This window comes from Nicotiana sylvestris, chromosome 4 (assembly GCF_000393655.2).
Source record: "Nicotiana sylvestris chromosome 4, ASM39365v2, whole genome shotgun sequence".
Lineage (NCBI taxonomy): Eukaryota > Viridiplantae > Streptophyta > Magnoliopsida > Solanales > Solanaceae > Nicotiana > Nicotiana sylvestris.
Window position 1 is genome coordinate 106,437,004 of NC_091060.1, and position 23,162 is coordinate 106,460,165.

Here is a 23,162-nt window from a genome sequence, read left to right on the forward strand (position 1 = left end):
AAAATAAATGTTGGTAGAAATTAGTTAAAATATTTTTAAAATGCAGAAATTGTATGAAAAATACTAATTGATGCCCAGGCATAGTTCTGAAAATATTATGGGAAAAATTGGGTATCAACAATCTGCATCTGAAAAATCTTTTAAAGTAAAATTGTTAGAACGATCATACCATAATCCTAGATCAGAAGTACTAATTAGATATATAATAATTCGTTTAACAACAGTGAGATGGGAATCCTTAGGAGCCGACTGAAATCTTGCACACTTGCATGCACTGAACATGATATCTGGTCGACTAGCAGTGAGATACAATAGGGATCCAATCATCCTTCTATACATGATTTCATCAACCTTTTTTCCATTGCTGTTTTCATCGAGCATTATTGTTGGACTCATTGGAGTACCGATTGACTTTGCATTTTCCATGCCAAACTTTTTAATAAGCTTCTTAGTATACTTGGTTTGGCTAATAAAAATTCCTTTAGGAGACTGTTTGATTTGAAGTTCGAGAAAGAATGCCAGTTCTCCCATCATGCTCATTTCGAATTCTCCTTTCATGGAAAGAGCAAATTCTTCACATAAAATAGAGTTAGGACTACCAAATATAATGTCATCAACATAAATTTGAGTAATAAGATTACCTATACTAGAATGCTTAATAAATAGAGTTGCATCGATATTACCTATTTTGAACCATTGATTTAAAAAAAAAATTAACTTTTCATACCAGGCACGCGGAGCTTGTTTGAGACCATACAAAGCTTTAGTCAGCTTGTATACGTGATCAAGAAAGGTGACGTTTGCAAATCCTAATGGTTGCTCACATATACTTCTTCAGAGATGAGCCATTTAGGAATGCACTTTTAACATCCATTTGAAACAGCTTGAATCCTTTGTGAGCAGCGAAAGCAAGTAATATTTGAATGGATTCGAGTCTTTATACAGGAGCAAAGGTTTCATCATAGTCGATTCCTTCTTGTTGGGAGTATCCTTGAGCAACCAATCTTGCTTTATTTCGAACCACTTGACTAGATTCATTCAATTTATTTTTGAATACCCATTTAGTTCCAATGATGGAGGAGTTTGAAGGTACTGGAACCAATTTACCATACTTTATTTCTTTCAAATTGATCTAGTTCCTCTTTCAAAACACTTATCCAGTGAGTATCTTTCAGAGCTTCATCCACTTTCTTTGGCCAAGTTGAGAAATAAGAGAAACATGAGATTTATTCTTCTGAGATCTTCTTGTAGTGATTCCTTCCTATGGATCTCCTATAATGAATTTGTGAGGATATCCAGTTTCGCTTTTCCATTCATTTTGAGTGTTTGAGGGAGTATCTCTTTCTACATTAGTCGACTGATCTGTTTGAGATGGTTCGTGAATTTCTACAAACTCTTCAACTGGTTGAATTTGCAGATTGGCTGACTCACTTTGATGATCCTTTCTTGTAGTGACAAATTTAGGGACAAAGGGGATTTCCTCATCTTCAGGAAGTTTTTCATTCCTTGGGCAAGAGTTAGTATCAACAAAAACAACATGAATTGATTCTTTAATGCAAAGCGTTCTTTTATTATAAACTCTATATGATTTACTTGAATGAGAGTAACCAAGAAATATACCTTCATCACTTTTAGGATCGAACTTACCCAAATTGTCCTTTCCATAGTTGTGAATAAAGCATTTGCATCCAAAAGGGTAAAAATAGCTAATATTTGGTTTCTAAACATTCCAAAATTCATACAATGTCTTTTTAAGGATTCGTCAAATCAGACACATATTGATGATACGTCATGTTGTGCTTACCGCTTCTGCCCAGAAATGGTGAGGTAGAGAGTTTTTCACAATCATGGTTCTTGCCATATCCTGTAGGGTTCTATTTGTACGCTCTACTACTCCATTTTGTTGTGTAGATCTTGGTGAAGAGAAGTTGTGAAAGATTCATTTATCGTTGCAAAAGTTTTCAAAAGCTCTACTTTCAAATTCTCCTCCATGATCACTTCTGATAGAAGAGATGTAGTAACCTTTTTCTCGTTGAACCTTCTTATAGAAAACTTTAAAATTCTTTAGAGCATCATCTTTATGACTTAAAAACATAACCCAGGTAAATCTAGAGAAATCATCCACAATAACAAAAGTATATTTCCTACCACCTATGCTAGTAGTTCTAGTTGGACCAAATAAATCCATATGCAATAGTTGGAGAGGTTTTGAGGTGGAAACAAAATTCTTGATTTTGAAAGATGGGCGAGTTTATTTTCCTAGTTGACATGCATCACAAATATGATCCTTTGAAAAATTTAGTTTTGGAAGTCCAATAACGAGATCATATTTAGAAAACTTTTGAATAGAATGTATGCTGGCATGACCAAGTTTTATATGCCAGACCCAGGGATCATCAATTATGGAAGCAAGACAGATTTGATCCCCAAGATTATCTAAGTTGCTAATAGTGTAGACGTTTCTATCTCTGTTACCTGAAAGAATAACTTTACCTGATTCATCTTCTATAAACCAACCATGTTTCTTAAAACAAACCTCATAGTTATTGTCACATAGTTGATTAATGTTGAGAAGATTGTAGCCAAGTTCATCAACCAGGTAGACTTCATCTACATCACATGTTGAGCTCAGAGGAACTTTATCAACACCAATTACATTTCCTTTGGATTTGTCTCCAAATGTAACTGTTCCTCCATCTAGTTTGGTGACTGTCTTGAACAATTGTTTGTCACCAATCATGTGTCTGGAACACGCACTGTCGAGATACTATTTTCCTTTTTAATTCTTCTTGCAGTGTTCCTGCAAAATAAAATTACTTATTTTTAGGTACCCAAGCTTGCTTGGGTCCTGAATGGTAAGAATGCTGAGTGTTAGATTAATTTGAAGATTTAGGTCGCCAAACCTATCTCCTATCATCCTTGAACCTGCAACGATTTGAGGTGTGACCCCTTTTACCGCAATAAAAACAAGACATACTATTAGAATTTTCATAGTCTTTTTCTGCTTTGATTTTGTTCCTACATTGGTTAGTACTATGGCCATTTTTACCACAAAAGGAACATGCATGAAATTTCTTCTATTTGTGATGAACAGTCTGATTAGATTTGACTGAACTATGACTAGTGGATTTTTGCAATCCATTCAATTGAAGTTGAAGTTCATTAACTTCTTCCTATAGCGTATCACGTTCAATTGCACAAATTTCTAGCTTCAGGGCCCACTCTTTCTTTTTTGCTTGAATCTTTCTAAGTTCATTTAGAACTCTTTCAATATCTGTAAGAGCAATATCAATAAATTCTTGAAGTTTATAACAATTAGGGCAATTGGAGGGATGTACCTCACTAGTTCCCTCGTCTGCCATAAGACCAAGTTGATCTGAGTCTTCTTCTTTATCTGGTCCTTTGTTTCCTGAGAATCCACGTTCTCCTGATTCTTCATTATTATCATCTTTGTCACAACCCCAGTTCGCTCTCCGTGAACTATCGTGATAGCACCTACTCTCTACGACTAGGTAACCCTAACAATTTGCGGAAAAAGGAAAACAACAGATAAAAACTAATAGAAAATGCAGATAAACATAATGAAAAAGTTTAAGATGTCTCTCGGCATATACAAATACATACTTTCAACTGAAAAGATCTCCCAAAACCCAGAATCTCATGAAATCACAAGCTATGGATACTACATAATGCTCTAACTCCAAAATGTCTAAATCAAAGTAAATACAGAAGGGTTGTAACTACAAGAAAGAATGGAGAGGGATTCCTCGGTCTGCAGACGCGGAAGATATACCTCAAAGTCTCTTAAGAATCGCCTCGTCTCAAGGATGGTAGGGCTGAGCCAAAGAACTTGGATCTGCACATTAAAAACATGCACAGGAAGGGCATGAGTACACCACAATGGTACTTAGTAAGTGTCAAGCCTAACCTCGGTCGGGTAGTGATAAGGAAAGTCAGGGCCCTACTGATTATAGGTGAGAAACAAGGTAAAACAGTATAGAATACGACAATATAATTAAAGCGCTAATAGTCTATATCAGATAAAAACACAGAAAGAATCTAACTCAGTATACAGAAATAGCCACAAGGGATCTCCCGGGATACTGTCCAGTAGTCTCAAACGCAAATGTGCAAGGGAACTCCCGGAATACTAAATCCATAGTCCCAAAGTAAATATCCAGTATGGGGAATCTACCGGGTGTTGTCCCGTAGTCCCAATCTTAAATGTGCAGGGGGGTCTACTGGAATACTAATCGTAGTCCCAAAGTAAACAAGCAGGGGGATCTCCTGGGATATCGTCTCGTAGTCCCAAAGTAAACATACATCAGCAACACAAAAAATATTCAATTAAATCAAATTTCATACCGAGGTAAAACGGGTATTTCTAACCTAGCATGCTGCACAGAATTCAAATAAAGAAGTTTAAACAAGTAAAGGTATTTAATCACTTAGACATGCTTTCCTAAACTACCTGTAGGCTTAAATTGCAGGTAATTTACAACAAGGAAAAGAAACACAATTATAGTTACTTAATGAAAACAGGATTTTCAACAATTAGCACATGTACGCACTCGTCACCTCACGTACAAGGCATTTCATATATCAATAATACAAAATCCTAAGGGGAGTTCCCTCACACAAGGTTAGTCAAGCTACTTACCTCGAACCAGCTCAATCAACTTGAAATCACATTTTTGCCATGAGTACCCGACTCCAAATGGCCCAAATTTATTCAAATCAATTACATAATGTAAATATAGCCTCAAGTAACTAATTCCACTAATAAATTCGAAGCTAACACGCGAAATTAAGAAAATTGCCCAAAATGTCCCCGGGGCCCGCATCTCGGAATCGGGTAAAAGTTATGGATTATGAACCCCCATTCACTCACGAGTTCACTCATACTAAAATTATCCAAATCCGGTGTCAAATTCCCAATCAAAACTCGAAATCTTAGTTGATGAACTCTATTCTATTTTTCCTAATTTTTCACCTCAAATCCGAAATTAAATGATAAAATTAATGATATTAGTAGGATATACCCAAAATAAAGTGTAGAATCATTACCCAATTGATATATCTGAAAATTCCCCAAAATCTCGTTCAAATCTGAGCCCCCAAACTATAGTTTTGATAAAAATGGCTAAACCCTCGATTTTGAAATTTATAATCTGCCCAGGTGATTCCTTCTTCGCGAATGTGGAGGGCGTTCGTGAAGCATAACTTTTCTTGGCCCAGAATTCCTTCATTGCGAACACGATGACCCTGTCACGAACGCGGTGGCAACTCTCTCCCTCCGACGCCAACTCGGGACCTTCTTCGCGAATGCGTAGGCATATGACATCTCAACTTCGCAAACGCGGGACCATCATCGTGAACGCGAAGCGTTAAGCTTTTACCTTCCCCAGCTCCTCTTCGCGAATGCGAGACCCCACTCGTGAATGCGAAAAAGGAAACCAGAACTGGAGACCTGCTGCAATTTCTGCAATTTTCCTCTTGAGTCTAAAGGTCCGTTAAGCATCCAAAACACACCTGAGGCCCCCGAGACCTCAACCAAACACACCAAAAAAATCATAAAACATCATATGAACTTAGTCCAACCCCCAAATCACATCAAACAAAGTTAAAACCACGAATCGCTCTCCAATCCAAGCCTAAGGATTCCCAAAACTTCCAAATTCCGTTTTCGATCAAAAAGTTTATCAAACCTCGTCCGAATGACCTAAAATTTTGCATGCATGTTACATTCAACACTACGAAGCTACTCCAACTCTCGGAATCAGATTCTGACCCCGATATCAAAATTTCACTATCAAACCGGAAACTTCACAATTTCAACTTTCGGCATTTCAAGCCTAAATAAGCTACGGACCTCCAAAACACAATCTGAACACGCCCCTAAGCCTAAAATTACCTAACGGATCTAAAGGAACCGACAAAATTCCATTCTAAGGCTATCTTCATACTGCTCCGACTACGGTCCAAATTTTAAAGCTTAAACTCTCATTTAGGGACTAAGTGTCCCAAAACACTCCAAAACTCAAAACAAATCATCCCGACAAACTAAAATAACAGAAATAAACACAGAAAAAGTAGTTAATAGGGGATTAGAGCATTAATTCTTAAAGCGAACGGCTGGGTCGTTACAATCTTTTATGGCCATGAAGCATATATTGGCAATTTCTTCATGATCAGACTCTTCTTCATCAATCCAGGCTCCAAAAGACTTCTTCCTTTGAAGGTTCCTGCTCAACTTCTTCTTTAATTCTGGACAGTCAGCTTGAATGTGTTTGTGTTTTCCACATTCGTAGCATCTTCCATCATTTTCATTATTTATCATTCCCTTTCTGAAGTTTGGTTTACCTCTTCTGCTATTTCTATTTTTCTTCATCATGCTAGTTACAACTTGAGACATCATGGCTATATTTTCCTCCTGTTCTCCTCCTTCCTCTTCTTCTGGTTCAGCCACAGTTGCTTTGAAGGCAACAATTTTTTTCTTCTTTTGTTGAATCTGTCTATCCAAGTGAGTTTTCTCAAAAGCTATTAAATCACCTCTAAGTTCATCATAGGACATTTTGTCAAGATCCTTACATTTGAGAGCGATGAACTTTGGCTGCCAAATCATAGGTAGACTTCTAAGAATCTTTATAACTTGTTCTACCAAAATATTTGAGATCTCCCTAAATTTTGCTGAACTTGGAGAACATTTCTTCAGCAGATTCTCCGTCCTTCATTTGATATAGCTCATACTCACGAACCAAGAGATTTATCCTTGTTTCTTTTACCTTGTTCGTCCCTTCATATGTGACTTCCCATTTGTCCCACATTTCCTTAGCAGTTTCACAGCTTGAGATCTTTTCATACTTTTCACCAGTGATAACATTGTACCACAGATTTTTTGCTTTGGCATTCACAGTTATGACAGCAACTTGCTCATCAGTGTATTCATCCAACTCACGTGGATCAGTGGATACTATTACTTGACTATTCTCATCTTTCTTTAGAATTATTGGAAGATTTCCGTTTTTGATCACCTCTCAGACTTTGATGTCATATGACATGGTGTATGTTTCCATACACACTTTCCAAAGAGAGAAGTATTGTCCATTGAAGTATGGTGGTCGAACTTGAGAAGTTCCCTCTTGAAATAGTGCACCAACAACTGTGTTTGATCCCATGATCTAGTCCTCACTAGCCGTTAACCAAAGTTTGTGAGCCTGGCTCTGATACCAATTGAAAGTACAAGAGTTAGGGGGAGGGTGGATGAATTGTGGTATATCAAAAATTAGTCGACTAACGGTGATTTTAGTTGACTAGATTGAGAGTAGAATGTAAAATAACAGTAAATGAAAAGAGAATGACACACAACGATTTTATACTGGTTCGGTACCAATATGGTACTTACATCCAGTTTTCCTTGGGTCACAAGGGTTCCCTTTAGATCCTGAAAGTATTACGATATAGATGGTTTTGATTCGTTCACCACCAACGAAGTACAACAACAATGAATTTCGAATAGTGACACAACTCTCTTTTATGTTCTAACTCTTCCTATCTTGTGAGACAACGGTAAACTAAGTATTACAGTGTTTAGGCTAAGAAGTAGAGAGACTTAGAAAATAATGTGCGTAGTTGCGTAAGTCTTCCATTTGATCTTAGCAAACTTCTTATAGAAAAGGAAAGAGCCGTTGAGCCTTGACCAAAAATAGAGGCATGAGTTTTAAAAGGATTTGACCCAAGGGGTGCCCCTTCGAATTTTCCTCTTGGGAAGGGCCGGATTCGATCGTGACTTTCCTTGTCATAGCTTTCATTCACGAGACAATCAAGCCTTTAATTGAGATTAATTAAGGATACTGAGTATTTGCTGGCAATAACTCCTTGATTTGTAATCTTATTTCCTTGATTGAGGCCGAATGGATCTGCTGATTTTTGATTCCTTCTTCTTGTCCATTAATTTAGCAATCACATCTTTGGATAGCTTCTCATCGGATTTCTTTCCTTTTGATGGTTCCTGCAAAATAAGTAAGTGAACGTTGTTATCATTGAAACCTTGGAATTTAACTTAACACTCCAAATATACCAAAGTTCTTCTTCAGAATTTAACTAAATAAATTGAATCAAAATCAAATTAAAAACCACATATAAGCTTTTTAATTGACAGAGAGCGTTGGAGTTACAGTAAAGTTGTCTGTATGTGACCTATAGGTCACGGGTTCGAGCAGTAAAATCAGTCACTGATGCTTGCATTAGAATAGGCTCCCTATATCGCACCCTTTGGGGTGCGACCCTTCCCCCAGCCCCTGCATGAATACGGGATGTTTCGTGCACTGGGATGCCCTTTATATAAGCTTTTTAAATTTTTGTAACGACCCGACTGGTCGTTTTGAGCAATTGCATTTGGTTCGGCAGTTTGAGGTCACAAGAAGCTTCGCATAGTATATTATGACTTACGTGCATCATCGAATCGGGTTTTGAGAGGTTCGAAAAGGATTTTAAGGAGTGACTCTCATTTGAAAAGCTCGAAGTTGAAAGAATTGACCAAGGGTTGGCTTTTGAGTATTTGACCTCGGATCGGAGCTTCTATGGTTCCGGTAGGTCCGGATGGTATTTTGGACTTGGGTGTATGCCCGAAATTTTATTTGGATGTTTTAGAGGGTTTCTACATCTTTTGGCGAAAGTTGGAAATTTAAGAGTTTAGAATTTTCCTAGGATTGACCATGGTTTGACTTTAAGGCTACCAGGTTTATATTTTGGTTTCGGAACTTGGAATAAGTTCGTTTCTTCATATGGAACATGCCTGCAAAATTTGGCTTCATTGGGAGTTGATATGGATCAGACGCTTAGTTGCGATTCAAGAAGTTCTTAAAGTTTATTGTGATATTCATGCGTTTTGGCATTCGATTCGTGTTGTGTTTTTGGACTGGTGTGGGTGTTTGGTTTGGAGCCTCGGGGGCTCGAATGAGTTTCATATTAGTTTCAGAGTGTTTTGTTAGAAATTATGTGTGCTGGTGTTGGTTCCATCGCAAATGCGATGATTTTATCGCAAATGCGACTATCGTATTTGCAAAGCCTCCCTTGCATTTGCGAACCCGGGCTGCTGGGGAAGGGACTCGCATTTGCAAAGAAATGTCAATTTTGCGAAGCCTGTTGAGTTCACATTTGCGGACTCGATATCGCATTTGCGATGAAAGGCCTAGGCTTGGTAGGTTCGCTTTTGCGAACAAATGGTCACTTTTGCAAAAGACCAGTATTCGCATTTGCTGCCTTTTTGTCGCATTTACAAAGGAAGCAGAATTTTTCAAAGCTTCACTTTTGCGGGGTTCGTATTTGTGAACCCCATGCCGCAAATGCAACATCTGTTGCCTGCATATAGCTAAATAATTCCGAGACTTAGCTTCATTTTGTTATATTTTAAACCCTAGCCTCGATGGGAGGTGATTTTGTAGAAAGATTTTCATACCAAACTAACATGTAAGTAATTTTAATCAGCTTTCAATTATATTTCATGATTATACATTAGATTTAACATCAAATTCATGAGAATCTAGGGAAAAATTTGGAAATTTTGTCAAAGTTTTGAGAAAGGAAAATTTGGGATTTGAGAGTCGAATTGGACCCGAATTTGGAAACAAAACACGTATATGAACTTGTGGGGCTATGGGTAGTCAAGACCTACCCTTGGACCCGAGTTTTGACCGGACGGGTCCGGGGTTGACTTTTTAAAAATTGTACAAGATCATAGCTTTATTAATTAAAGTTGTTTTGTCTTGCATTGTGTGATGTATTGAAGTCTTCTTGGGCTAGATTGAGCTAAGCGGGGGCAAATTTGTAAAGGAAAAAGCTAAATTGAGTATTAAGTTGGCCGAATTGAGGTAAGTGTCTTTGCCTAACTTTGTTGGAAGAATTTTTCCTATTAATTGCTATTATTTTCTTCATGTGGGGATAATGCATATATGAGGTGACGAGCGTATATGCATGTGTCAGGGTTAATTATGCTCGGGGGTAGATTGTACCATAAATTGCGCCGTGTAGAATTACGTGACCTTCTTGCTTCATATCTTACTTGACTTCTAGATTACCAAGAACATGGAATTAAATGTTAGAAACCAAGATTTAGTTTATTATAACTTGATTAAAAATTGATGGAATGTGGAGAAACATTTAGGTGTCTAATTCGGTCATCATTAAGTTTAATCATAAATACATTGTTACGACCGTTATTCTTGAGATATTAGATTCTATACTTGAGTTGTAGATCATTTTGAGGTTTGTTGAAATACTTGCAGAATAAGGTTCCTGAGGGTTTAGTGAACTATTGTTGGCTTGAAAGTTGTGATTGAGGTCCATTTGGAATATTCTTTTAACCACTCTCCTTGACGTTATTTATGTTTCCTACCTTGTTTGCCATTGATATACATATGCTTGGTGAGGAATAGTGTAAAGCACGAAGGTGATGTTGTTCCATTGTGTGTGTATATATATATATATATATATATTATCATGTGAGGGAGAGTGTAAAGTACGAAGGGTGATGTCGTGTCATTGTATACATATATTATCATGTGAGGGAGAGTGTAAAGCACGAAGGGTGATGCTGTACCATTTCATATATTTTATCATGTGAAGGAAAGTGTAAAGCACGAAGGGTGATATCGTTCCATTGGAGTGTAAAGCACGAAGGGTGATGCCATGCCATTTTATTTATATTATCATGCTTTTATATTATCACGATTTCATGGCACAATGGGTATTTCTGTGCAGGCGAGGACGAGGGACATGCATTATGTTGTGATATTTTTTCCTTGTGTATACGTTCATGCCTTTACCTTGAGCTGTCATTATTGTACCTATGTTCCCTATGTGACTTGTCGTTATTGTCGTGTCTTTGTTCTCTATCACAATTGTTGTTATGTTGCCCATGCCTTCTACTTGCTTAACTTGAAAATATCATGCCTACCTCCTGTTGTTATATTTACATTCATGTTGTATCTGGTTTGTTGCACTTTAGTATAAGCTTTCTACCATGTTAGTCGTTCATGCCTCTACTTGTTAGCTTATAAAGATCATGTTCCTCCCCCTCCCCTTCCTATTTGTTATATCTATACCTATGCCTTTTACTATGCTAGTTAGGTAAAATTATGTTATTCTTTCCTAATTGATGTCATCATTCCTATGTTTCCTACCTTGTCGTTTCTATTGCCGGCTTTTATTGCACCTGGTTGGTACTGTTATACATATATTTGGTGAGGATGAGATAAATGCACGAAGAGTATTGTCGTGCCATTAGACTTGATGTCTTGAGTATATTTCTCACACTATGAAAGTTATGGATTTATTACTGTGATATGTTGGTTATCGCTCTAAGGAAAGGATTAGTCATGATATTGAGGAATATTAATCATGGGTCTTCTAGAAATCATTTACTGCTTCGCATAATTGTTTCCTTGTACTTTATTCTGTTATGTGCTAGTATTGTTCTATTGCTAGTCTTCTGTATAGGTTATATCAGTGAGTATCTTTTAACTAAAAAGCCTCGTCACTACTTCACCGAGATTAGTCGAGATATTTACTGAGAACATAGGGTCGGTCGTACTCATGCTACACTTCTGCACCTTGCGTGCAAATTTTGGAACGGAATTGCGGGTGATGTCGGGAGCTGACTCTAAATATTTCGTGCCTTTCGGATGTGGTTACCACTTGTTCCTGGGTAGTTCTAGAGTTGAATTCTGTTTAAGTACATTTCAACATAAGTTGAATTTATTTCATGTCCGTTTTTGCAATAATCAGTCTTAATAGCTTATGTCTTGTACTACCATTCCTTGGAATGTTGTATGAAATTCAGTTATATCATTCGTTGATCACCTTTATTTTATTTGGATTGTGTTAATTATTAATTAGCTTACCTAATGGGTCGAGTTAGATGTCATCAAGACTAGTGAATTTTGTCCCGTGATAATTCTGTTAAGTACAGGAAAAAAGGATGGAGTCGGCATGATAATGGGTATTAACGTAGAGAAACATTATCCAGAAGTATTTCCTAAATGAATTCAAACATAAAACTCCCTCTTAAAATTATTTTTAAATTAAAGTTTCAGAAACAAAAAATTTCAAAATCAAACAGAAATTTGAGCGGAGCTCGATTGACTTAGCGGAGCTTAATAATGGAGCAGCTCTAAGAAAAGAGAGTCATGTGTGATAGTGCAAATAGTAGAAATAACACGATATAGCCATTTTTAATGTTGCTATTTAAAACATAATTACAGTTTAAACATTTGTGCAAATATAATCCATTTCTCATTTACGCAGTAGAACCTTGCTTGTTTTGCAATTCCTTCGACTTCTCCTCCTCTTCTTGTGTTAAGAAAATATTGGTATAGTTTGAAATTTAACAGGCAAGTGGCCTGAAATTTGTAATTTCGTTAGGACTTAGGAAGTTTTACTTGTTTTCTTTTGAAATGTTTTTCTTAATATTTTTCCAAAAGAATACTTGCTTGATCAACACATAACTACGAGGCCTATGTGATCATAAAAAGGGGTAATATAACTTTTCTGTGCACAAAATTAATGTAAACCTTCTCAATAAAGAGGAAATATTACAAAATAACTAGTCACAATATGAATAAAGAAATGGCTACAATGGTCTTCTGTGTTTTGCATTATTGATCTCTTACGCCTTAACATAAAACTTCTTGCGAGAACTAAAAGAACATTCGCAATGGGTCTAACCTAAACTCTAAAAACTTGTGTTATGCAAAAGAAAAAAAGGGTCCTACATACTGCAATCATCGTACTAAAAATACATTTATACATTAGTAAGTTCTTCATAGTCTAAGAGAATTAAAACCTGAAAAGCCATGTATTATTGTTCTGCGAGGTTTTTAATATTTGTAGGGTAGACTTCAACTTGAAGATCGGAAGCGAAGGCCTTGTTAGCAAGCACAATGTTCACTGCTTCTGTGGGATGCAATCCATCAAACCACACATATTTGCTCCTACTTGAACAAACATTCCCTCCAGTTTTGCACAAAGTCTCAGTCCCACCTTCTTTTATTGTTGTAAGTTCACAGCAAGAATGCCTTGTGTCATCAAAACCTGTGTACGTAAATGGAAATGACTTGTCACAATCGGTTTAAAAATCAATCACTTTTTCACTTAAAAAATGACGAAATTATTTGCTTCATAGGATAAAAATGGGATATAATAAATATAATATAAAAACATATTTTTGGTTTAAATTAGAAGGATTTGGATGAGGTTGTGAGATGTATTCCTCACACCGAGAAGCTTTTCATAGGAGACTTCAATGGCCAAATCAGGTCTATGTCAGGAGGTTATGATGATGTATATGGAGGTTTTAGTTTTGGGGATAGGAATGAAGGAGGAGTTTCGTTTTTTGGACTTCGCAAAGGATTTTGATTTGGTGATAAGTAATTCGAGTTTTCCAAAGAAGGAGGAGCACTTAGTTACCTTCTGTAGTATGGTGACTAAGACTCAAATAGATTACTTACTCTTTAGAAAAGGTGATAGAGGTCTATGTAAGGACTGCAAGATTATTCCGAATGAGAATCTTACGACACAACACAAGCTCTTGGCTATGGACTTCGAGATTAAGAGGAAGAGGCAAAAGAGAGCTGTGTGTATGGCTAACCAAGGATCAAATGGAGCAGTTTGAGTAAGGCCAAAGCTGATCAGGAGATGAGGGAGAAGTTGATTGCGGTAGAGCCAGTGACGTAGCCGGAAATTTCATCAAGGGTGTTCAAACTTTAAACAAGTCAATAATTTTTTTTGGCGATGAATGGTGTACCAAAATTTGTAGATCAAACTATGCAACATATAACTAAGCATTTATAAATCAAAATTAAAATAACAAAAGGACAACATTAGAAATTTTACTGATAAAAGTAAGCATAAAACCAAAGGAAAGAGAGAGTCGAGAGGATTTGTAATTTGTAGAGAGATTTTTTTGAAGAAATTTTTGTGGAGCTTGACTTTTAAAATACAAAATTTATTTAAGAAATAACTTTTAGTTAAAAAATTAATTTTAATTAGTTGTTTATTTCTACACAAATTTTAAGTTTTAAGAGTTATTTTATTAGAAAATTTTTTAGATCGAAAAAGAATCAAATAGACCATACATGGTGGTCTCATTTTAGTTTCGGCAAATAAAATGGGCAGAACTTTGAACCCGTGAACAACACGTCACTTTGAACACTCTTAACTGCCTTACTCAAGTGTGTTAAGGTTGTTCAAAATATAATATATATATATAATCATTCTTGGCATAGGGTGGCTATGCAATATAATTTTTTAGCAAAGAGTGTGCACTTGACCATCCTTGACATAGGGTGGCTACGCCAATGGGTGGAGGCTTGGGGTCGTAGCGGGGATGCAAACAGTGTGTGGGATAGGATAGCTAATTGCATTAGGAAAGTAGCTAGAGAGGTGTTGGAGTTCTCGAGGGGTTACTTCAGTGGGCAACAAGGGGACTGGTGGTGGAATAAAGAGGTCCAACAAAAAGTAGAAGCCAAGAAGGTGTCCTACATGAAGCTAGTGAAGAGAAAAGACAAGGAGGAAAAGAGGATGAACAGGGAGTCATATAAGACGGCGAATAAAGAAGCAAAGTTAGTGGTTTCGTTGGCAAAAATGGTTGCATTGGAACGCGTGTATGCGGATCTAGAGGACAAAGTTGGGGATACGATGTTGTACAGGCTCGCTAATATGATAGGGAGGAAGACCCAAGACCTGGAGTAAGTGAAGTACATCAAAGACAAGAAAGACAAAGTATTGGAGGAGAACGCACACATTAGGTGAAGATGAGAGACATATTTTCATAAACTCTTGAATGAAGAGGGGAACTGAAATATTATTTTGGGTGATTTAGAACACTACGAAAGGCGTTGAGATTTTGGGTATTGTAGACGTATAAAGTTTAAGGAGGTTACAGGGGCTATGCATAAAAAGATGAGGGAAAGAGAGACCGGGCCAAAAGAAATTTCAATAAAATTTGGAAGAGCGCAGGCAAAGCAAGTATGGAGTGGCTGACTAGGTTATTTAATATTATTTTTAAGATGGATAAGATGCTCGGAGAATAGAGGTGGAGTACGATGATTCAGTTGTACAAGACCAAGGGTGATATTCAAAATTGCAACAACTATAGGGATACCAAGTTGCTTAGTCACATGATGAAAATTTGGGAAAAGGTGGTGGAGATGAGGGTGAGGAGGAAGGTGTCTATTTTCGAGAACCAATTCAGATTCACGGAGGAGTGATCTACTATAGAAGCCATTCATCTTGTTAGGATATTGGTGGAACAATATAGGAAAAATAATAGAGACTTACGTATAGTATTTATCGACCTAGAAAAAGCATACGACAAAGTTCTTAGGGAGGTTCTATGGAGATATTTGGAGGTAAGAAGTGTACCTGTAACATACATTAGGGCAATTAACGACATATATGATGAGGCCAAAATTCGAGTAAGAGCAGTGAGAGGAGACTCGGGGTACTTTTCAGTAGTAATGGTGTTGAACCAGGGATCAACCCTTAGCCCATTATTTTTGCCTCGGTGATGGATGTATTGATGCGATATATACAAGGGGAAGTGACATGATGTATGTTATTTGCATATGACATAATATTAATTGATGAGACGTGCAGCAGAGTTAACGCGAGGCTGGAGGTTTGGAGAAAGACCCTAGAATCTAATGGCTTCAAGTTGAGCAGGACTAAGACGGAGTACTTGGAGTGCAAGTTGTATGATGTACTCCATGAGGCAGATGTGGAAGTAAGAGTTGATACACAAGTCATCCAAGTTTCAAGTATCTGGGATCAACAATCCAAGAAAACTGGGAGATTATCAATGATATCACACATCGTATTAGAGTGGGATAGATGAAATGGAAGCTCGCATCCGATGTTTTGTGTGATAAGAAGGTGCCACCAAAACTATAAGGTTCTATAGAGTGCTTGTTAGAACATGTATGTTGTATGCGGCGAAGTGTTGGCCAGTCAAGAACCTCATGCTTAGAAGATGAAAGTAGCGAAAATAAGGATGTTGAGGTGCACGACCAAGATATGATTAGGAACGAAGTTATTGGGGACAAGATGGGAGTGGCCTTTATGGACAACAAATGAGGGAAGCGAGGCTGAAATGGTACGGTGTGAAGAGTAAATGCAGATACCCCAAGTGAAGAAGTGTGAGAGGTTGACTGTTGTGGATCTGAGGAGAGGTAGAGGTAAGCTGAAGTAGTATTGGGAAGAAGTGATTAAACATGACATGGCATGTCTCCAGCTTACCGAGGGCATGACCCTAGATAGGAAGATATGAATATTGAAAATCAGGGTAGAAAGTTAGTAGGCTGTCGAGTTTGGGACTCTGTATCTACTCTATTTTTTCAATACCAGTATTAATATTATCATTTTAGTTTTTTTTATTCTTCAATTTTTATTATTATATGTTGTTCCCCTTGCTTTAGTTATCTTATTGCTTTGTTATTTGTGTTGTTAATGTTCTTATCTTTAGTATTTTCACTATGACCTCTTCATTACTGTTTTGTTGTTCAAACCTGCTGAAAATTATTTTTCTTGAGCCAAGAGTCTTTCAGAAACTGCCTTTACCTTCACAAGGTAGGAGTAAGATCTGCGTACACTTTATTCTCCTCAAACACCACAATGTGAGATTACACTGGGTTTGCAATTGTTGTTGTTGTTGTTGTTTAAATTAGACTAAAGTAAAATAAACATTTATTTTTAATTTTAACATTGACTTTACAAAAAGACTTAATTTGGGGAAAAAGCTTTGGAGAAGGGCATATATGATATTTTGTTCTTTTATCGAGGGAATAGTGTTTCCGGCATTGTTATCCTACATAAAACGTAGGATAAATAATACCAAAATTGAGGTATAAACAATTTCGAACTTAATATTCTACCGAACTAGAATGAAGTAATCCTACATTAGTCCCGGAATTGTTCCCATTTATCCCACAAACCAAACGACCCCTAAAGTAATGCGACTGAAACCCATATGTGCCGCAAAAAGAATATCCGGAAAATAAAAAAAGGAATGAATTGAAAGTACGTACTTACCATGTTGAGTAGGAGTTCGTATGATATCCCTAATGATCTTGTAAACATTAACATAGACTAGTTTAGAACCAGGCATTTTTTGCTTCATCTCATCGACCAAGCTCCTTAAGTTATTGTTGTAAAGACGTAGAGGTAAATTTATTGGTTGTACGCAGTCAGTGGGCATGGGAATTGGAATTCTTGCCCTAACCATTGGACTGCACCCATTCGGATATAATGACATTACCACAAATTTTGTTGCTCCCAAGTCGTACAACCTCTGCAAAATCAAATTATCCATATTAAGATATATTCATTTTTATATGTCTTATAATTAGATGTCTAACTTTGATTTAACACAAATGTTAAATATATTATAGTACTTCGTTTACTACTATCATAATTAATTAGGATAGCAAGATTGCCGAATACTATAGTACCTTTTTTTCCTTATGCCAAATAGTATAGTGAAAAGTATGAAAATATGGACATGAGGTTTGGACTAAAATTATTTTTCACCTCCAATTTTGCTTTAAAATCAAACTCTCCTTCCAACTACCAACAACGGTTGTGGTAGAGTGTAGAGGCGAATCTAGGATTTTAATTCTATGGGTTCAATATTTAAATTTATGGGTTCATATCTATTATTTATTGCAATTTTAGAGATTTCTTACACATAAATTAATGTTCTGCGTCGAAAGTACTGGGTTCAGTTGAACCCGATAGTTATATGGTGCATCCACCCCTAGTGGAGGGATAAGTACTCCTTCATCCTTAACCAGAGGTCTCGGGTTCGAGTCCCTGAGTATGGAATCGCCTTTGTTAGGAAGCGTTTGACCCTCAATGTGGGACTCCCGACGCGAATCCGGATTTAGTCGGGCCCCAATACGGGTACCGAATACCGAGTGAAGAACCAAAAAAAAAAACTCTCCTTCCAACTTTAACAAATAGACTTTCTCCTAACTATTCTTCTTGAAAAAAAAAAAGGAGTATAACAAATTTTTCTCATTTTCTTGCCTCAAACTACACCAAAACCTAAAGAAAACAAATACTATAGATTATTTTTAATTAAAATAATATAAGACCAAAAGTGGGGGAAAAAATGCAAGAAGAAGTTAGTTAGAGGCAGACCTGGATCTGGTAAGAGAGAGCATTGATCAACTTAGAAATGAAAGCTGGAAGAGTGGCATTGTTGTTGGGGAAGTTTAAGAAATAGTTGAGTGAAAAATCATTGCCTCCACTTCCCACAACAAACAGGTAATTTCCCAGTGCTTCTTTGGCATTGCATCCCAGCTGTACTTCCAACTCAGGCAATGTCACATTCTCTAAGTTTCTGATTTGTTCATTTAAGCTCATCACTTCCCCCTACAATAATTTAATTAAGAATCAAACATCAATAATAATCTACCGTGCAACAAAGTACTAAAAAGGAAATATTATTATTGGAAACCGAATAGTCAAAATCGAGCCTACGTTTATTATATGGAAAGACTCTCATTGATACCACTAGAGTACAAGCTTTGATGGTCGATAAGAAGTCTTTTCTTCGAGTTTCTATATATGATTTTTTTTTCATAATTTATTTTCTAATCTTGATAAGGAGATAATAAGACTAGGAGAATCAAGAGAGAAGTACCATCACACAAACGCAATTTAGTAGTTGGAGACATTTGATCTTCACTTGTTCACATTATTGTGATTGTTGATGGGTAAAGGAAAATTATACTATGTTTAAGTGACACACTAGACAGAAAAGGAAAAATAAAAACCATATTAAAGGTGTAAACTATTGTTAATGAAGTGGCCATTTATTAATGTTATAAAGACTCTCTTTATTTGTGGTTATAACAACTTTTATTATCATAAGTAGGATATTACTTTAAGTGCAGGGGAAAAAAATTATGGGTGATACATTATCTACCTCTCTCTATGAGATTGCTGTCAATTTTATTGTGGTTTCTTAATTATTGCAGCCTATATAATTCGGTAACATAAGAGAGAGAGAGAGATTTAATTTCTTGGAGTTGGATTTTCAGAAAAGCATAATCAAAGGTTCTGTTTGGACTCAGAGCTTAAAACAGTTAATTGGAAACGATAGTATTATGTGGTTTGTAACTAACCAAAATTGGGGGAGGAAAAAAAAAGGGCAGAAGATTTTGTAACATGTTACGGGGACTGGGGACCGTTGCGGGGGATATTGATGTTTCTATTGAATAAAGGTGTGCATTCGAAGGCAGTATTAAGTGCTAGAAGTTTTAGGTAGTTTAAAACTATGTAATGCAAAGTCACAAGCCTATATCGTAGAATCGATAAAAGAACGAGGCGTTATGTACGCCTCTCCCTAGTCCCTCCTACATATTATCTAATTAATTTTGAAATTGTGCCTCACTAAAAGAGAAATCGCTCACCATCAACAATTCGCTAGAATCCAAGACCATTGGTAAAAGGTGAAGGGATTCATTCATCTCATCACACTCCTTGATGGTTATCGGACTTTCAGAATGAGATACTGACACGTTGTGATAACGTACTCATATAATTAGCAGAAAAAACCCTAGTGTATATCATAACTTTATTTTCCTTCTTTGTGTATATCAAAATATATACTATAAAATTTTGTTTTTCTACTTTCAATATATCTAAGTGCATAACACAAAAATAATTATATTATTTATTTATCACAATGTATAATACATCAAAAATAATGTGTATCCCAAAATATATATTTCATAACTTTATTTTCCTTCTTGTTTCAATATTTTATTCTTATTCTTTGTATATCATAATATATATCAAAAATTTAGTTTTTCTTTGTATATCTCATTGTATAACACATAATTTTTTGTAGATATACACAAATATATATGCTAAAATTTGTTTTCCTTATTTTTATGCCAATTTCTCTTCCTGTATGGTCTTCAAAAAGTAGCAGCCAACTAACACTTGAGATACATTGTGATATTGCGCCCTCGCCTAATCCAGTCCAACCGTGGCGTTGAGGAACATAAAAAAAAAAAAAAAAAAAAAAAAAAAAGTTGACTTGAAATAGTAAGTTAATTATTTGAAATAGACTCAAATAATTTTCTCTGTAACTTTTGTATTGTCATTATGACACACGAATTGTTTTCGTTTAGTTTACGTGATCAATTGTCAATTGACTCTTGAGAAAGAAAATCATACTGCCCATTCAAGTTCAAGCTTTAAAAATGATTCCCAAAATTGTAGTCTAAAGAAACAAAAGTATTTCACATGGGGATGAATCCATCGGTTTGTGGCCTTGAGTCTTTACGGATTATCGTTTGTGTCGAGTAGGAGTGTATATATGTCGGGTTGGTTCGGATTTTTTAATTATCAAATCAAACCAATTGTATCGGGTTATTAAATTTAAAGACCAAACCAAACCAATAAAAATCGGGTTTTCAATTTCGGTTTTTCTCGGGGTTTTCGGATTTTTTCAAGTTTTTTTCCATAAAGTCTTCATAGCACAAAATATAAAATTTATGCTTCAAATATTTCTTTAATCCTAGCTACGTATGGTATTTTTCAATAAAATAACATAAATATGATATGAGTCATGTCATTGTACTAAAATATTCAACAATAAAGATAATAAAATCACATAAAATAAGTATCATTAATAAGCCATAATAAAAACAAACATAATTTAAAATTACTAATAAGTGCTAAAATAAGTACGATTAATAAGTACTATTATTTACATGACTAAACACTAAAAGAAAAATAAGTTATGCATTTTATCTAAACCATAAAAAAACTAAAAAATAGATATACAACACTATTTTCTTTCAAAGTATAATTGAATTGAATGTCTTTTATTAGCATTAGTATTGATTGGATATTGGTTCAGAATTTATTTGAGTTACTAACATTTATGAACTATAAAACTTATTGGAGCATCTAAAAATTATTAGTCCAAACTTGAAATAATACGTGAAAAGATAAAACTATGAAAAAGCTTAAGAAATATTTATAAAATACACTATAATAAATATTTATATGTATTAAATATATTTAAAACTTTTATACATATAATGTCGGGTTGGTTTAGTTTCTGTTTGACTTTTTTTAGTTAAAACCAAACCAAACCAAATATGATCGGTTTTTGTTTCCAACACCAAATCATAATCGGGTTTTTTTTTCGGTTTGACTCGGATTATCGGGTTGATGCGGTGTGTCGGTTTCATTTTTACACCCCTAGTGTCGAGTCTTGCCTGAACAAGAACGATAAGAGCGAAGAGAGATAGAAGAGATAGTGAGTATTGGAAGCAGTGAAGGCCATCGAGTGGTAGTTTTGTGGTGGAATTGGGAGGAGAAAGGGAAAGGTAGACCACAAAGAGAGGGAGTTATTGAGAGAATAAATAGGGAAGTATAGGGTTTTGTTTTGAGAATAATGTCAATTATTTTGGACTGCCTTTGCCAAATATATATAATTTAAGGCCAAAAATTTGTCAATTCATATTATAATGTGCTCGTTGTCTCTCAATATAACATAAAAAAAGAAAGAAAATATAGATGTTGGGTGATAAATTATATTCCCTTCCCCACAACAGATCCACCTCTTACGTATAATCCCTCCATTCACCTTTTAATTAAGAATGCAGGTAGTTGGGACTTTACATATGCTATGAAATGATCACAAACCACCTAAATTACACCTTTTGATGACTCCAACGGCGAATATTTAATTTCTTCGACCAAAAAAAAAACAAGAAAGAAAGAAAGAGAAAGTAGTAGAGTAAATACTTACAGAAACAGCACCAGTTTCATCAAGAATGCCAGAACCACCAGAAGCAAAGTTAACACCATGAACAATGCAACTTCCTTTAGTTTCTGGATCTCTAAATGTTGGAATTTGAGGGATCTTTAGTTTCTCACCAATAAGATCAATCACATTCTTCCCATTTGTAAATCTACCACTTGGTCCCCTTACATAATCTACTCCATATGGCAAGTAATTTGCCTTTGCTTTTGTTTTTTCAATAAAATTATTGTTCCCATTATCAACTAATGAGCTGCCAAATACCATCATCCCTCGGATTTCTGTGCCTACTTCGCCAAATTTGCATTCACAGTTGCATGGAGATAGAAGATGAGCAAACAAAGAGAAGCTTAAGATGAGAAGAATTGGAGTTTTTTGCTTTTGAGACATAATAATGCAATTGGACTTATTTCTTTCTCTTGCGTTTTTTTTTTTTTCCTTTTCATGCTTTCCTTTTTTTAGAGTTCCATTTTATAGACAAGTCAAAAATATTGAGTACCGCTACTTTAAATGGATAGGAATAAAATACTATAATGATAAGTTAGAATTGAACACTAACTAACTCTGGAACTGTTGCCCCTTATTTCTTTCGTTTCTCATTTAACCTTTTTTTTTTTTAACTGCACCTAGCTAGGCCTACCTCACCTCTAAAAAAAGTTTACTCCTACAAAATAGTAAATGAGTTTAAGGAGTTCATTAATCAGGTGATGACCTAACTATCTAAAATTATGGATTAAAGGTATTTTTCTTTTGTTTGTAACAAGAAAGTCACTCAACTATTCTATTAATTACACATAGAAAGTCACCAATCAAAATTATCAAACTTTTCTGTGAAAAAATGTGACGTGGTAGTCTACATGAATATTTTATATTTTTGAACCATATAAAATAATTAATAACAAACAAAATATAAAAAATTCACCCGTACATCCAACCCGACCCACCATAAGTAAAAATCCACCACTAAATAAAATCAAACACTAAAATGCATCTCTGTTGTAAATGCATCTCTTTTCTTCTCATAAAAAGCATATTTCATCTTTTTTGTTTTATGGTTTTACTCTAGTTTTATAAAATAATAATGTGTACGAGGTTAAGGACTAAGGACTAGACTGATTTGTGTTCTTCTTTTCTCAATGACATGTATTCTTCTTTTCACAGTTTTTCTTCTACTTTTTATAAAATAATAATGGGTGCGAGATTGAGGACTAGAGTGAAACCATAAAAAATACTTTTTTATAAGAAGAAGAGAGATGCATTTGCAATAGGGATACGTTTTAACGTTTGATGATTTTATTTAGCGGCTAGATTTTTA

At 35.5% G+C, this 23,162-nt stretch overlaps 1 protein-coding gene across 1 annotated transcript; it reads right to left on the minus strand.

Moving 5' to 3' along the window:
* Positions 1-12,561: 12,561 nt before the first annotated feature.
* Positions 12,562-22,285, minus strand: LOC104211006 (GDSL esterase/lipase At4g16230-like). The gene is made up of 4 exons (XM_009759995.2): positions 21,836-22,285; positions 18,199-18,432; positions 17,089-17,347; positions 12,562-13,092 (listed from the first exon to the last, which is right to left on the minus strand). Exons 1-4 carry the CDS (start codon positions 22,235-22,237, stop codon positions 12,860-12,862), a joined length of 1,128 nt encoding a protein of 375 aa, XP_009758297.1. The 5' UTR covers positions 22,238-22,285; the 3' UTR covers positions 12,562-12,859.
* Positions 22,286-23,162: the final 877 nt, after the last annotated feature.